This window comes from Odocoileus virginianus, chromosome 29 (genome assembly GCF_023699985.2).
Source record: "Odocoileus virginianus isolate 20LAN1187 ecotype Illinois chromosome 29, Ovbor_1.2, whole genome shotgun sequence".
Classification (NCBI taxonomy): domain Eukaryota; kingdom Metazoa; phylum Chordata; class Mammalia; order Artiodactyla; family Cervidae; genus Odocoileus; species Odocoileus virginianus.
The window spans coordinates 43,386,782-43,405,338 of NC_069702.1; the positions used below are offsets into that span (position 1 = coordinate 43,386,782).

At 38.8% G+C, this 18,557-nt stretch overlaps 1 protein-coding gene across 7 annotated transcripts in view; it reads right to left on the reverse strand.

Annotated features, from left to right (window-relative positions):
- INVS (inversin) overlaps nt 1–18,557 on the reverse strand; it is a 134,608-nt gene that overhangs the window by 96,285 nt on the left and 19,766 nt on the right. For 6 of the 7 annotated variants that reach the window (XM_070458413.1, XM_070458416.1, XM_070458411.1 and 3 more), the window contains exon 3: nt 11,072–11,238. In XM_070458413.1, coding sequence (XP_070314514.1) covers nt 11,072–11,238 — 167 coding nt within the window. Of the gene's footprint in view, nt 1–11,071; nt 11,239–18,557 lie in introns of those variants that run through there. The other variant, XM_070458414.1, reaches the window with a different exon arrangement.

Sequence of the window (18,557 nt, forward strand, 5' to 3'; positions counted from 1 at the left end):
CATTCTCGTGGACGACTGCAAAGTCAGTACATGCTTTAGTGGGGAATGCATACAGAATGCGGGGAATGAGGGAGAGCTAATGAAGCTGTGACTTCAGAAACACACGCACCCATTTAAAGAACATTTTTTGAGCATGAACCATGTACCAAGTACTGTTCTAGGCAATAGGAAGAAAATGGTGACTAAAACAGACCAAAAGAATCCCTAACTTTATGGAGTTTACATTGCAGTGGAGTATAAGACAATAAACAAGGTAAAAAATAAAATATGTGTGTGTGTATGTAGGGGTGTGTGTGTGTGTGTGTGTGTGTGTGTCTGTGTGTGTGTATGATGTGATTCTCCATTATTCTCAGCCAGGTAAGAAAAAGGAGTAGAAACGTAAGATAAAAGCGGGTAAGTCTAAAAAAACCAAAGAACCACACACACACATAAACAACCAACCAAACTTAGTCCTGAATTAGAATAGGAAATGATAAAACTGTATTTTTATTTAAAAAATATTTCCAAGCAGTGTCTACTGCTGTGGTTTAGAAACAATCAACCCAGTAACAATAAGCACCCCTAGACTTAAGACTGTGGTCTCCAAATACATATATGGTGAAAGATTCAGGATGGAACAGAGACATGAAAACATTCTATGAAGAAGGAGTGAAGGAATAGTAAAACTGGAGAAAAATGTCTTCACTTGGCCATCATGATTATTATTATTACATTGTTGGCCATGCCCCGTGGCATGTGGGATCTTAGTTCCCCAATCAAGGATTGAACCTGTGCCCCTTGCAGTGGAAGAAGTGAGTCTTAACCACGAGGTCGCCAGAGGAAGTAGCATAATGATTATTTTTAAGACATGTCGGATCATATCACTTCTTTCCTCAAAACCCTCCAATGCCTCCTTCATCTGGTTCAGAATAAAAACACATTCCTGACAATGCCTAGTGAATCCGGCACCCACTTCTGCCTTGTCCTCATGACCGACTGCTCCCCTTGCTCACTCATCATCACCATGCTAGCCTCTTTGCTACTCCTCCGATGTTGCCGGCATGCTCCCACTTTAAGTCTTCGTTCTGACCGTTCCTCCAGCCGGGAATGAAAGAAAGTCCTTCCCTCAGCTCCTGACATGGCTTAATTCCTCACCTTCTACAAGTCCTGCTTCCAGTGTGACTGCTTCCGTCTCGGTGAAGACTGTTCCGACGGCCTTATTTACAGTTCTAATCTCCCTTCCCCCGGGGCCTCTTCCCTGGTTTTCTTGATACCCCTTAGTTTAGCATTTTGGTTATATTTCTCTTATTATATTAGTAAATGATCATCTGGGCTTTGGAAAAGCTTCATAGTCAGAAGAGCTATAAAGAGGTCTGTGATTGGTCACAAGGAAAATGCTGTGTCCAGGGGCTGACAATATTCATATTTTGGGAATAATGAGCCCCCTGATTCCCTCTCATTTCAATTCTGAACAGTAAAATGTACAAAAACAAGAAGAGGAAATTATATGAACAAATACAGTTCTATGACACAAGAAGGTAATTAGCAAATTAATGATCTCATTTTCCTTGGAATCGATGTTATATACAAAATTAATTTTTAGAAGTTTAAATGAAAGTAAATGGATCTGAAGTTCCTTTTTATCAGCTGTAAAAATATTCACTGGCCCCGTGCCCAGCGTTTAAAAGAAATCAGCATGAGTCTAATGAAAAACAAGCTGTAGGTCTCAGGGAAATTCAATATATACTCTTTCTTTTTCTTTTAGTTTCTGATTGGTTTCCATGGGAATCTAGGCTTGTGGGGATCTCTAATCTAGTCATGGAAAGCAGATGCCTGAATTTTCATGGCTTAGTAAAAGTAGGGGTCAGTGAAGAAATAAAGATGATTAGAAAATGAATATGGTCGTAGGAAACATGATCATGTTCGAAACAAAATGCTGCAAGCTACATAGTTTTCAAAACACAACCTGCAAGGCTGCTCTTCTGTGTTTGGGACGTATTACAACATGAAGGAGAAGAAGAAAAAATGCTAATGTAAAGGGCTAGCTCTGGGTTTAAATTCTGAATCTGGCCCATGAGGAAGAAGCCCGTTCGAGAGCAGGTCTCCTGGGTTCCCTTACTTTACGGCTCTCTGCTTGAGCACTCCTTTCCAATAAAGGCTTTTGCTTTGTCAGAAGAGAAGGGAAGGAAGGAAGGGAGAAGGAAAGACTTGGGTACTTTTGGGGAGAGATGACTGGGAAGCTGGATTTCAGAATTGCTCTACGACAGAACCAGAGGTCTGAGAAAGTAAGCCACAGAAGAGCGAGTTCTCCTTCAGTGGAGCATGACCAAGAGCACTGGGCTGGGAACCAGAAAAGAAGATAATTCCTGAATCCGCAAGTGAAAAAGCGGCCTTGAAGAACTCAAACCAGACCTCAGTTCACTTCTATAGAGAATAGTTAATATTCAACTATTCTAATTGCTAAGAAGCTACTACGAAATTTCTCTTTTCTTACTAGAACTATGTTGTTATGGTTGTTCAGTTGCTAAGTCCTGTCCAACTCTTTGCGACCCCATGGACTGCAGCATGCCAGGCTTCCCTGTCCTTCACTATTTCCTGGAACTTGCTCAAGCTCATATCCACTGAGTCAATGATGTCATCCAACCATCTCATCCTCTGTCGTCCCCTTCTCCTCCTGCCCTCAATCTTTCCCAGCATCAGGGTCTTTTCCAATGAGTCAGCTCTTTGCATCAGGTGGCCAGAGTACTGGAGCTGTACTATGTTAGAACAACTCAGAAGTACTGATATCTATCAAGATTTGCTGACATTTTGTTCCTTATAACTATGAAAGTAGAAGTACATTAACTATAGTCAAAGTATTAAAGAATGGACAGGTTTTTATTTCAATTCTCAGATTTGCTTAAAAACAGACCAATCTTGGTTGTGGTTGAAACACTCATTTGGTTGGAACACTCAATTCAAAGACACTAATTATTTGAAATCAGGTTCTAAACTGGAAAACCAGCAGACAGGTTTAAATATAGTTTCTAAGTACTCAGAAGAGGACAAACTTGATACTGGCTTGGAAACCTAAGAAGTTAGAATGAAATGAAGCAAAGATTTTTCAGGTTAAGACTCTCTGCCCAGAAAAGGCAGCTTAGCTCTAAGGCTGAAGTCAAATGGAATAAAATGTAAAGGCTGTTAACGTAGCCCATCTCAGTCCAGAGGTAGTCTTGAGCGATCATTAAAATTCCAGAATATAAGGGTTCTATAAACTCAGACTTTCCAGGTAATGTGGGCGTTGCAAATGTCTTTTGCCGTCTTTTACAAGCATGTACTTAGTGACTAGCAGTGTCCGACCCTATGCAGCCCCATGGACTGGCGCCCACTAGACTCCTCTCTCCATGGGACTTTTCCAGGCAAGAACACTGGAGTGGGCTGCCATTTCCTCCTCCGGGGGATCTTCCCGACCCAGAGACTGAACCTGTGTCTCCTGCCTGGCAGGCGGATTCTCTGGCCACTGAGCCACCTGAGGCGCACCAAAGGCTGAAGCCCATTCGTTACACTTCAGATATCCACTGGCCACAGTCTGTGGGAGAGTGAGCGCTTATTAAACTGGCTTTAAACAGACTGAGTGAATACAGCCACAGAGATGTCTGCAAGCACCTACTGAACACTCTAGGCCATCTTGATGTGCGCTCAAATTCAAGAACCACCGGATTACAGCATAGATACAAGGCTTCCAAATAGCTCCTGAGGTGAAGGTTGGGGAAATGTGACCTGAGTGCTTAAAAGCCTGGGCCAGAAACAAACAACCCAATCAACAAGTGGACAGAACATCTAAACAGACATTTCTCCAAGGAAGACATACAGATGGCCAAGAGGCACATGAGAAGATGCTCAATATCACTATTAGAGACATGCAAATCAAAACTACAATGAGATACTCACCTCACATAGGGCAGAATGGCCATCAACAAAAAGTCTACAAACAATAAATGTTAGAGAGGGTATGAAGAAAATGGAACCCTCCTACACTATTGGTGGGAATGTAAATTGGTACAGTTGCTATGGAGAACAGTATGGAGATTCCTTAAGAAACTAAAAATAGAGTTACCATATGACCCAGCAATCCCACTCTCCTGGGAATATATCCAGAGAAAAACACAGTTCAAAAGGATACATGCGCCCCAATGTTCATTTCATCACTGCCTACAGTGGCCAAAGCAGGGAAGCCATCTAAATGTCTGTCGATAAATGAACAGGTGAAGAAGATGTGGCACATACATAGGTACATATATACGACGGAATACTACTCAGCCATAAAAAAGAAATAACGCCCTTTTCAGGAACATGGATGGACCTGGAGATTACATACAAATGTCAGACAGAGAAAGACAAATACCATATTACATCACTTACATGCAGAATCTGAAAAAAATGATATGAATGATTTTGTTTACAACACAGAAACAGACTCACAGCCTCAGGAAGGAACTTGGGGCCCCGGGGGGAGGGCGGTGCAGGGAGGGGTGGTCAGGACTTGGGGACGGACACGCACATACTGCTATATTTAAAACCGGTAACCAACAACGACCTGCTGGAGGCACAGGGGACTCTGCTCAGCTCTCCGTAACAACCTAACTGGGAAAAGAATTCGAAAAAGAACAGATACATGTGTACGTATAACTGCGTAACTCTGCTGTACCCTTGAAACTAACACAACATTGTTAATCAACTATACTCCTATATAAAATAAAAATAAAAAATTATAACAATGAATAATAACAACAAAAAAGTCTAGGCTAGGAACCATTCTTCTTTCCATTCTCCTTTTTCTGAACTACAAATAATGGTCACCAAGTTCTGGATATTTTATCATTTTTTTAATAATACAACTTTATTGAGTTATAACACATATATAATAGTGCATACATCTCAAGTATACAGAGACATGTGTATATGAGTGTAAGGTAAGGAAACCAAATGCTGTTCATGTTAAGTTTTCCAGAAAAGTTTCAAAGGTATTCTATTCTCCTTTACTTTTTAAATCATTACCATGCAAACATATTTTTAAAACTGAAAATTAATATTTAGTTTTCATAGATAAATTGAGAATTCTCTTTATGAATAAAAAAGGAACACTCAACCATAACCTGAGGCTTCTTTAATTTGTGTATTTAACATGATATAATTTTTCAAAGTAGATGGGTAATCTTCATCTTCTTGAAGCCAAATTAATAACCTCCTGGAAAGTTAAAAATGCATAATTATTGATGTTTACTGAGATTGCTCAAGTTTTTTTTTTATCGTTACCAACAAATAAATGTATCTGTTCAAACCAGAGAAAGAGTAGTTCCTGAATGAAAACATTTCTAACAGTTAGATCTCTTTTGTGAGAAACCCAGAAAAGGTGTGATTGATTTCTTTCTTGGATTAAACTGAGTGTGCTAAATGAAAAACAAACTAGGTACAGACATACAGTATATTGAGATTAATTTTATTCTCATGTGTATCATTTCCTTAGCTACTTGGACTAATAGTAATTTGTTTCCAGAGAAGTATGTGTCAGAATAACTAAGTCAATCAACACAGTTTAATAAGCTTTTCCCATATATGTATTTTGAAATTGGATAAATGTTTCTAATAAACAAAATGTCTACCATTTGTATTAATAATGACTTTCCATATAAGTAACACAAAATGTATTCATGCATTCAACCAAGACAAATCAGACACTGTGATAGATTCTGGGGGATTCAAAAATAAATAAAATAAGTCTCTCATTTGGAACTCCAATCTGGTGGGAAAGACACAAGTAAGTAATAATTATCATACATATGAGACAGTGGGGCTCCAACAGAGATAAGAATGAAATGCTATGCAAACATGAGTTTTTCCTATTAATCAACCTAAGATACCACAACACAGTTCACTATCACAAAAAAAAACAAAACTATAATAAATAATATATGAAAATGGTTAATCTGGGTCAGTAATAAGAGCAATGACGACTTACATGTTATAGCTGTTGAGATTTACAAAGCACTTAGGTAAATTAATATCACATGTAAGTATATGCACTTTACAGTAGATAGGCCAACTTTGTTACTCAATACCTTTTATCGTTATTTAATATCTTTATCCATGGTGTTTGTGAGCAATTTAAGAGCAGGAATCATGTCTTTCATCTTGGCATTCCAAGGCCTAGCACAGTGCCTGTTACACTAAGTTTTTAACATATGTTGAATGTATGCATGCATGCACATATATATGAATATCAATGTTACATAAGTAGCACTTTTGAGTTCACAGATAACAGAATTAAGACAGACAATACTTGAAAAGAATATTTGGTATTCAAAATATCAGAGAACTTCACTAAACAAAGGGATGTGAAGTTTAATAGGGCTCAGTATTGACAGCACTTATTCATAGCAGACATATCATTCATTTTTTAATGTTTTCTCTAGATGATGCTGTTAAAGCGCTATACTTAATATGCCAGCAAACTTGGAAAACTCAGCAGTGGCCACAGGACTGGAAAAGGTCAGTTTTCATTCCAATTCCAAAGAAAGGCAACGCCAAAGAATGTTTAAACTACCATACAATTGCCATCATTTCACATGCTAGCACAGTAGTGCTCAGAATTCTCCAAAGTAGGCTTCAAACAGTATGTGAACTGAGAACTTCCAGATGTTCAAGACAGACTTAGAAAAGCCAAAGGAACCAGAGATCAAATTGTCAACACTCGCTGGATCATAGAAAAAGTAAGAGAATTCCAGAAAAATATCTACTTCTGCTTCATTGACTATGCTAAAGCCTTTGACTCTGTGTATCACAACAAACTGTGGAACATTCTTAAAAAGATGTTCTTAAAAAAGATTCTTAAAACCACTTTACCTGCCTCCTGAGAAATCTATATGCAGGTCAAGAAGCAACAGTTAGAACCAGACATGGAACAAGGGACTGGTTCCAAATTGGGAAAGGAGTACGTCAAGGCTGTATACTGTCACCCTGCTTATTTAACTTCTGTGCAGGGTACATCATAAGAAATGCCAGGCTGGACGAAGCACAAGCTGGAATCAAGATTGCCAGGAGAAATATCAATAACATCAGATATGCAAATGACACCACCCTAATGTCACAAAGCAAAGAGGAACTAAAGAGTCTCTTGATGAAGGTGAAAGAGGAGAGTGAAAAAACTGGCTTAAAAATCAACATTCAAAAAACTAAGATCATGGCAACTGGTCCCATGACTTCATGGCAAATAGGTGGGGAAACAATGGAAACGATGACCGACTTTCTTTTCTTGGGCTCCAAAATCACTGCAGATGGTGACTGCAGCCATGAAATAAAAAGACACTTGCTCCTTGGAATAAAAGCTATGACCAACCCACACAGCATATTAAAAAGCAGAGACATTGCTTTGCCCACAAAGGTCTGTATAGTCAAAACTATGGTTTTTCCAGTAGTAGTGTCTGGATGTGAGAGTTGGATCATAAAGAAGGCTGAGCATCGAAGAATTGATGATTTTGAACTGTGATTTTGGAGAAGACTCTTGAGAGTCCCTTGAACTGCAAGATCAAACCAGCCAATCCTAAAGGAAATCAGTCCTGAATATTCATTGGAAGGACTGATGTTGAAGCTGAAGCTGCAATACTTTGGCCATCTGATGCAAAGAGCTGATTCGTTAGAAAAGACCCTCAAACTGGGAAAGATTGAAGGCAGGAGGAGAAGGGGATGACAGAGGATAAGATGGTTGGATGGCATCACTGACTCAATGGACGTGAGTTTGAGCAAGGTCCGGGAGCTGGTGAAGGACAGGGGTCGCAAAGAGTCGGACATGACTGAGCGACTGAACAACAACTAGGTGTATAAACAATACAGAGCAGATACTTGGCAACTACTTTCTGAATGAACACTTCTACTTCCACAATAGATCTCCTGGATCCAACTCTTCCTCTCTCTTGGCCTGAACTTTCATAGCTTTTATGTACCTCCATTCTTATCCTCTTCCAAAGTAGCTGCTAATGACTTGTGAGGAATCTGTACTCAGGTTTTCAGGGTTTGCTTTTCAAGTTCCAGCTACTGCTAACACCAAACTCCACCTGGGTTCTTCCAGTTTTCTCAGAATCCTGCTTCCTACTAGGGTTGCATTCTTTTACATTCCAATTTGGAAAATGCCTTAAAGGGAAAAGCCAGGATGAATGTGGAGCTAATTTCACAAGCTTCCCTCCTCTGAATGATCCTGCCTGTGCTGACTGTTTCCGATGTCTTCAAACAATATATTTGTTAAGTTTTCAGATGTTTTTGGCAGACGAGCTGTTCAAAAATAGGGGTTCCTAGTGAGAACTGACGCTTAGTCACGAAAGTCTCTGGTTGGTAGCTCTTTACTATGATTTCTTTTTTTATATCTTAAATATTTCTTTTTTATGTATCTTTAAATAGTCCATCAATGGTTACTTTATATTGTGTTTTTAATGTTTTTGATAGAAATTTGTTTATTGTTTCCGCTGACTCTCCTAGACGGTACATTGCTTTCTTATGTGTTTGGTGATTTTTCACTGTGAGGTCATATTTGGTCTGTTTTAATATATATTGGCAGGAGGAGAAGGGGACGACAGAGGGTGAGATGGTTGGATGGCATCACCGACTCCATGGACATGAGTTTGAGTAAACTCCAGGAGTTGGTGATGGACAGGGAGGCCTGGTAATGCTGCAGTCCATGGGGTTGCAAAGAGTTGGACACGACTGAGCAACTGAACTGAACTGAATATATATGAGAAGTTTAAGGCGAAGCTATTTTCTCTAAAGAGAATTTGTGTCTGTGTGTCTGCTGAAAGACAGGGTGGGCTACAGACCTGGGACATCTCCAACCATTTTTGAAAATTATTTCTAGATCCTCCACCATTTATTCCTGCTTGAACTATACTATCTCTGATTCTAAATAATGGTGCTTTTGCATGACACACAAAACCAAACACAGTAAAAAAAAAAAAAAAAACAAAAACAAACACAGTACCCAGGTTTGATGTGGGCAGAGTAGAGTGTTAAAGAATGATGATCACCCTTGTTCTGGAAATTCTACTAATACTAGTATACCTTAACTAGTATTCTACTAATACTAGTATGACTTAGAGATGTCTTATGGCTTTTGGCAAACACACAAAAACACACAGCAACACAGAGACAGAGGAAATGCATAATTATCAGAAAGCTGCGAGACCGTGAAAGTTGTTATTTATAAAATCAGTTATGTGAACTGTGACATGTAAATCATAGTTCTATTTATTCTTTGACACTAAAGAAATCACTACTTAAAAAAATAAAGGAGAAACAAAACGCAAATGGAAACAATGTACTGCATCTCATGGAGAGACTTCACAATTCACACATCTGGTTGTGCACTCCCCTTTCAACTTTTTTCACATTATGCCTCTACAAAAATGTCATGTGATTAGATCATCAACTTAAACTCTCTTTTTTTCTCACATAATCCATTTGATGTGCAATTAGTTTCCGCTAACCTACATTTTTGAAGTTGAGTTTTAAACCTAAATGAATCACAATGAAAAAAAATCTAAAGTGTATTAAATTCCTAATACTGGGGCTATTCCCAATCTGAAATGTTTACTTTTTTATGATAACAAGTTAAATAGAGCTACCCTTCCTGACTGAATACTTGTAACAGCTGACAAGCTTAGGTGAAAGGTTATAGATACCTCAGCAGTAGTTAAAAGAGAGATTGAAAATGAGGGAGAATTCTTTTAAATTACTGTAATGAAAAGCAAATTCAAGAGCAATAACTTTGGAAATAACCTGACAGACCCAAATGATAAGAGCATATAACTAGCATATTCAGAAGTACATCTTAATGTCAATCTTTTTTTATGCTTTCAGCTAATGAAAAGGTATTTTTCTAACCCCTCAATTAAGCAGCTATATCTGGTTCACATTTCTTAATGGGAAATAACTAATAGTTTCTGCTGGATCTAACTAATTTTCATTGCTTTTTGTCCCAAAAATACATATCTAAAATAACAAAGAGAAAAATACCAGGCACCAGAAATACATTTTATAGACCAAAATTTCATGGTGAGAAAAACTGTTTTCAGGTAAATAAAATCTTCAAATAAGTTTAGAAGCTTCCCATTAAAAAAAAAATTTTGATATGCTTAATCCTAAAAAAACTGAGCTCTTAACAAGCCTTTAAAAATTTGAAATAATTTATACTAGCAATATAGTTTTAGATTTTAAAAAATTTAAAAATACATTTCAGAAAATAAACTTATGCTTCTAATGCCACATGTTTTACAAGACTACAGCTAAGGAAAACACTTTAAACAATGAGAAGTACTAAAATTCATATATATTCCCATTGTTTCAATCCAACCACTACTGACTATTATTTTTTGGCTGTGCTTCACGTGTATGGCCTCTGGGATCTTAGTTCCTGCTGCTGCTGCTGCTGCTGAGTCGCTCAGTCGTGTCCGACTCTGTGTGACCCCACAGACGGCAGCCCACCAGGCTCCCCCGGCCCTGGGACTCTCCAGGCAAGAACACTGGAGTGGGTTGCCATTTCCTTCTCCAATGCTTGAAAGTGAAAAGTCAAAGTGAAGTCGCTCAGTCGTGTCCAACTCTTCGCGACCCCGTGGACTGCAGCTAGTTCCTGACCAAGGGTCAAACCCATGCTCCCTGCGATGGAGGCTCAGAGTCCTAGCCACTGAACCGCCATGAAATTCCCAAACCCAACCACTACTGACAATTTAGAGTGTGGGAGTTTTCTTTCTTTCTTTGCCTTTTCCAATGCATAAACTGACTTGTAATATAGTTTAATATAGTCCAATCATACTATCCATGTAATTTTGTTTCTTTTTCCCCAGCTTACTCTCAGATAAGAAAACAAACTTCACTGCTTGAGGAACATGAATAAGTGATGGTTATCTGTGCTTACTCCCTGCAGCTTAAAGACTGCAGTTCTTGAGAAAACATATGAAAATAAAGTTATAAACCTGAGGTTTCTTTACCATCTGTCCATCGCACAGTTCCACTAATCAATTTACAAATGCCACAGAAAAGGTTTACTCTTCACAGTAATTTGACTTCTTACCTTTTGAGCTGCAAGATGGAGGGCAGTTCTCTGGCTATGGTCAGTTTTATTAACATCTGCTCCTGCTTTCAGCAGAGTATCTGCACAATCCAGTCTGTCAGCCAACACACAATACATAAGTGGTGTTCTCCCAAACTGATCTTCTTTGTCTTTAAGGGCAGAGTTCCCTGTGAGGATAAGAAACAAATAGTGATATTTGATAAATATTGTTGTTATCACTAATATAACTAGGAACTATATTTACTAGCTGCTTCTTATCAAGTACTGGGGTAAATGCATTAAATATACTACTTCAGTTTTACTCACCCTATGAGAGTGAGTAATATTTCCTATATTACAGGAAATTGACACTCAGAGGAGTTGGGTAATTTTTTCACCTTACACTGAAAGGAGATGGTGAAGCTAAAATTGAAACTGATTGTTGACTTTAAGCAGTATGTTCTTAACTACTATGTTATACTAAATTAACATTTTGAGATATGAGGTTATTTTTTCCCTCCCTTACTCTTTGTCAAAAAAAAAAATTTTAATGTAGACCATACACTCAGAGAGGGCCATGGCACCCCACTCCAGTGCTCTCGCCTGGAGAACCCCAGGGACGGGGGAGCCTGGTGGGCTGCAGTCCATGGGGTCGCTAAGAGTCAGACACGACTGAGCGACTTCACTTTCATTCATTGGAGACGGAAATGGCAACCCACTCCAGTGTTCTTGCCTGGAGAATCCCAGGGACGGGGGAGCCTGGTGGGCTGCCGTCTATGGGGTCGCACAGAGTCGAACACGACTGAAGTGACCTGGCAGCAGGAGGAGCAGACCATACACTAGGCATTGTGGTATGTTTCTGAGAACTACAAAAACGAACCATGACTGACTTCCTGTTCTAGACAATAAGGAACAAGTGCATAATACCATGATCCTTCTGCTAATTAAAACTAAACACCCCAGAAAAAGTAAATGAAAGGTGGTGAAAGGAAGGCAAGTTGGTTAGAGAACAATGAAAGTCCAGGAACAATCTGGAGTTGAGTTCTCAGATTTGGGTTTTTTGCCTCCTATATATACAGACAGCCTGGGTGCTAAAGTGGCCAGAACACTAGAAACACCAAGGGGCCCATTCACAAACCCGCGAAGCCTGTTCTCTCCATCAGAACATCAGGACAGCAGCTCTGTAGCACTGAGGTCTTTGGCTGACTTCCTCTATTCAAAGCACATGTGACGACAAACTGTCCCCCTTTTCCTGTCCATCTGACGCTGCAGAGACTGTGGGGGAGGAGGCCTGTGAAGCGTTATGCCCTGAATCAGGCAAAGGTTAGCAGTGAGGTGTTACCTTATCCCTTCTCAACTAAACAGTGCAGAAAAGAGAGGAGGAGAAAGCAATTCTTTATATCAGTGCATGATGCCATGGATAACTTTTAGCAGATCATGTATGGAACTGACCACAGTTTAAATAGAAAAAGCTTTGAGAATTGAACTCTTAGTGGAAATCTGCCCAGGTTCTAAATTGGCCAGGGTATTACAAAAGTGGGGCAGACCAGAAAATAACTTGCAAGAGCTTTGAAAAATTTTGACTTTTGAACCACAGTCCACAAAATTGGAACAAAATGTTCATTCTAACCTAAACAGATTATCAGTTTACTAAAATAGGAGATTTAAATAGGATTCAGAGTCTTTACCATAATGCACAAAATGTTCAAGATATAATCCAAAATTACTAGACAAACGAAATATCAGGAAAATATTAAGTAAGATAATAAACAGGCACCAAAATTGTGATGGTACAGATATTAGAATTAGCTGACAAAGATTTTAAAGCAGTGGTCATAAAAAGTCTGATAAGCAACTATGAATGCTCCTGAAGCAAATGGAAAAATCCAAAGCCTCAGTAATGAGAGAAAACATAAAGATGAACTCAGTGGGACTTCCCTGGTGGTCCATTGGTTAAGAATCCATCTGCCGATGCACAGGTTCAACCCCTGGTCCAGGAAAATCCCACAAGTTGTGGGGCAACGAAGCCCGTGTACCACAACTACTAGGCCCACACTCTAGGGGCGGCATGCTGCAACTAGGAGAGCCCGTGAGCCGCGGAGCCGACGCTGAGCCGCGGGAAAGCCACTGCAGGGAGAAGCCCGTGCACCGCGCCAGAGGAAAGCCACGTGCGGCAACAAAGAGCCAGCAGCCAAAACCAGAAACACCCAAAAGTAAAACAGTGACGAACCCAATGAAAATATCACAGTCATAACACCTTCAAAATAAGTAAAAAACCAAATGAAACAACCAAAATGAAAATCACATTAAATAGGCATGACAGCAGGATGGAAATGACAAAAGAAAGGATCACAGGACTTGATGACAGACCAACAGAAATTATTCAGCCTGAACAACTGAGAGAAAAGAAAGAAAGAGAACGAATCAACAGTCTCGGGGCTCTGTGGGCCAGCAGCAAAGTTTCTACCATTCACATCATCACGGCCCCAGAAAGAGAGGAAAGAGAGAGGATAAAAACGTATCTGAAGGAATAATGATAGAAATGGCCCAAACCTAGTGCAAGACACAGACCTACAAATTTAAACAGCTGAGCAAAGCTCAACAAAATAAACCCAAAGAAATCCATACTGAGTCAGTCAAAATCAAATTTCTGAAGACTAAGTTCAAGTTATAGTGTATTTCTCATAAGAAACTATGAAGGCCAGAAGACAATGGCACATTTTCCAAGTGTTGTGGGGGAGGAGAAAGAACTGTCAGCCCAGAATTCCACATCAAGTGCTTGCACAGACCAGGAGTGAAAAGAGAGAGAAGTGTCTGAGGACAGCTAAAGGAATCGGCGGTTACAGGGGGTAAAATGAAACTGTTCTAAAATCAGTTCTTGTGATGTCTGTACAATACAACTCTGTGAATATGAAAAAAAACGATTGAATTGCACATTTTAGATTGGTATGTATGCTGGTATGGTGCATCTCAATAAATACTTTCTACTACATATACATTAAAATGAAACATTAAAAACATTCAAGAAATGTAGAGGAAGGAAGACAGGAATGGAAAAAAGAGGAAAGAAAAACAGCAAACAATACATAATAAGTTGGAAATCTTAAATTCTAACACTAATGATTACATTATAAGTAAATGGGCCTTCCCCAGTGATGCAGCAATAAAGAATCTGCCTGCAATGCAGGAGATGCAGGTTCAATCCCTGGATTGGGAAAATCCTCTGGAGGAGGAAATAGTATTCTTGCTGGGGACATCCCATGGACAGAGGAGCCTGGCAGGCTACAGTCCACAGGGTCACAAAGAGTCAGACATGACTGAGTGACTGAACACATATACATGCACATAGGTAAATGGTACAAGCACACCAATAAAAAGATTTTTTACAAAAAGAGATAGGACTTAACTACATGCTTGTGGGTTATCTATTTTATATATAGTACTGTGTATATTTTAATCCCAAACTCCTAATTTATCCCTCCCTGATCAATTGGTTTTTTATAAAGGTGCAAAGGCAAACCAACAGATAATTTTTTAAACAAATGGTACTAAAAATATTGGCCATCCACATACAAAAACAAAAAAAAAAAACCAAAACCAAAGTATATGGTACTTCTTACCACATACAAAAATTATCTAAAAATCAATAATAAATGTAAATGTAAAATCTCTACAACTGCGTAAACCTTTTAGAAGCAAACAAAGGTAAAAGATCTCTGCAACCCTGAGTTAGGTGAAAATTTCTTAGAGATGATACCAAAGAATAGTCCTCTACAAAATTGATAGATTGAATTTCATCCAAACTTCAAATTCTATTTGAAAGACACTGTTAAGAAAATAAAAACACGAGTCACAAAAAGTTGGAGAAAATATTTGTAAAACACATATCTGATAAAGCATTCTATCCAGAATAAAGAACTCTTAGGAGAGAATAATAAAGCCAATAATGAAATTATAAGATGGCCAAACGGTCTGAATAGACATTTCACCAATTAATCATATGAAAAGATGCTCAATATCATTAATACACAGGAAAATAACACATTCAAACCACAATGTGACACTACTATGCATCCATTAGAAAGGCTAAACCAAAACCAAAACAAACCTGTCAATAACAAGTTCTCGGTGAGGATGCGGAAAAACCAGAACTCACAGTTTGCTGGTAGGATTGGTATCATAAACGTCACAGCCACTATGGAAAACTGTTTGCCAGTTTCACAGTAAGTTAAATATACACTTACTACATGGCCCAATAATTTCATCGAATGTTTAGTACACAAGGAAAAATAAAAGCATGAAGGCTTATGTTCACATAAGAATCTGCATGTGGATGTTTATGAAAGCTTCATTTATTAGTACTAAAACCTGAAAACATCTCAATTGTCCTTCAACTGGAAAATGACAAAAGAAATTGAGGTAAATCTATACAACAAAACACTGCTCAGCAATAAAAAGAAATTAAGTACTAATCTACTCAATAACATGGAAGAATCTCAAATGTATTATGCTAAGTTAAAGAACACAGTCTCAAAGGGTACATATTGTATGATTCATCTACATGGATTTCCAGAAAAGGTAAAATTATGGGACAGCAGACCAGTGGGATCCAGGGGCATCCAGGGGCTGAGATGTGGGGAGGGACTGATGATGAAGGGACATGGGAAAATTTGGGGTGTGACGGACCTCTTCTACATCTTGACTGTGGTGGTAATTGCATGACCACATGCTAAAATTAAGTACAGACTGAAAAAGCATAAAATTGACTGCATTTACTGTATTAAAACTCCATAAACTTTACTTTTTTTTTTTTTAAAACAACAAGAGATTTATTTATCCCCCCAACAAATTTATTGAGCTCCTACTAGGCATCAAGCGTTGTCCTAGGTACTAGGACTATAAAAATGGAAATTGAAAGCCATCTTTTGGGACTTTGCCATCCATAGAGGTCAGATACAAACATTTAAACAATGAGATAATTGCTTTCATTAAGGTATATTCAAAGCGAACGAAGAGCAAAGAACTCAGATCTGCCTGGGGGAGTGGGGGTGGGGGGTGTTGAAAGGTGCTACACACTCCCTTCTTCAAAGGATCTTCCTGACCCAGGGATCTAATCTGGGTCTCCTGCATTGCAGATTCTTTACAGTCTAAACCACCAAGGAATCCCACAAATAAGGATTGGGGCTAATTGAAGGACATGTAAAATTTTTCCCAATGAACAAGCAGTGGGAATTGATCCAGGGAGAAGGAGAGAATGTGTGCAGACATGAAAACATGAGGGAACAAGGCACATTTATTTAGAAGGTATCAACATATAGGAACCGACTGAATCCAGTATTGAGAGGAGATGAGAGCTAAGGGTAGTTTCAGACGGATAAAAGATAAGAAACCCATGTCACAGAATGAGAAGCAGCAGTGAGAGAAGTAGACGGAAAACCAGAGGAGAGTCATGATTTAGAAATTAGTAGGGGAAAGGACTGATTTTAAGAAGAATGGAATGGCAACAGTGAAATTATGCACAACTGAGAGATCAAGCAAGAAAAAGCCTTAAATGTATCCACTGGATTAAAAAAAAAACAAAAACCAATGATTCTTTAATAACCTGAATGAAAATCAAGGAAGAGATCAAGAAGCATTATCTCCGTGTTTTGAGGTGTAAACAGCAAGTCCAAAGGTGACAGTAATAAGTAATTGTTCTCTTATGAGCTGAGAATAGAAAGAGAATAGAAAGGGTCTGAGAAGGAGGATCAAGGTGTCAAAGGTCTTAGGGAATGTTGATGCTTATCACCAGCAATTAGACCATGAAAAAAGGGAACTATATAGGGCTGTAACCAGAGAAGACAGCTATCGTCAAGGACATTTCAGTCCAAATAGAAAAGACTGGAACATATTTTTATGTTTTACATGTATATGTATGTATATATGTACATATACATATGTATATATATAAAAAACATATGCATCCACGTAACTTAGAATTTTTTACTGAGTTCCTAGAGAATATCTTTTGATGGTTTAATCAATAAAATGTATGTTTATTGCAGGATATGGCTGAAAAATAAATTTGGAAAACATGGGTAATTTCCCTGAAGTTGAAGCTGGAACAGATAACCATACATCCTGTCATTTTTTTTTTGTTTGTTTGTTTTTGTTTTTGTTTTTGAAGAAAATTTATTGGCACAGGAAAATTCTGTTAAAATGTTAAGTGAAACAACGTAGGATATAAATTATAGCCAATGTAACTAAGGTATTTATATTTCTCTTTCTCATAAACTTTACTTTTAAACGACAAAAAAAGATACCATAACACTTAAAGTGAAAAAAATTTACTTTCATCACAAATGATCAGATATCCACGTATTGGCTGATGGTAATCATATATGAGTTGAGCATGAGGGAAGGCAGTTATTTTTAATGGTGTTTTAGCATGAACTGCTAACGGAGGAAGGAAACTGACCACACAAAATATTTGCTTTGGGGAAATACAATTGCTAAATGTCAAAAGAGAACATGTCATGCTTTGGTCTGAGTTATTTTTGCCTGAAACTAAGCTGTTTTAGCTCTAAATATTTCCATATATATTTGAATCTCGGATGTATTGGGACCCCGAAGTACTTCATACCTTCTCTAATAACTCATTTTGCTGATCCATGTTTCCATGTATGCTGCTAATAAAGCAAGAAAGGTAACTGCTCTTGAAATTTGAAAGAGCCTTACAAAATACTCGTCTTCCCTGGTGGTTCAGATAGTAAAGCATCTGCCTACAATGCAGAAGACCTGGGTTCAATTCCTGGGTCGGGAAGATCCCCTGGAGAAGGAAATGGCACCCCACTCCAGTACTCTTGCCTGGAAAATCCCGTGGACGGAAGAGCCTGATAGGCTACAGTCCGTGGGGTCACGAAGAGTGAGACATGACTGGGTGACTTCACTTCACTCACTACAAAATACTCGGGTCATGTACAGCAACTCCTGGAAGTGAAGACCCAGGTCTCCCACACTGCAGGCAGATTCTTTTCCAGCTGAGCCACCAGGGAAGCCCAGCTCCTGGAAGAGGCAGGTTTTCGTTCTGTATCAGAAGCTTGGTTTTGAAGATGGAGGTAAGTTGGTTTTTTTTTCTTTTTCATTTATTTTTATTAGTTGGAGGCTAATTACTTTACAACATTGCAGTGGGTTTTGTCATACATTGACATGAATCAGCCATGGAGTTACATGTATTCCCCATCCCAATCCCCCCTCCCACCTCCCTCTCCACCGGATTCCTCTGGGTCTTCCCAGTGCACCAGGCCCGAGCACGTGTCTCATGCATCCCACCTGGGCTGGTGATCTGTTTCACTATAGGTAATATACATGCTGTTCTCTCGAAACATCCCACCCTCGCCTTCTCCCACAGAGTCCAAAACTCTGTTCTGTACATCTGTGTCTCTTTTTCTGTTTTGCATATAGGGTTATCGTTACCATCTTTCTAAATTCCATATATATGTGTTAGTATGCTGTAATGGTCTTTATC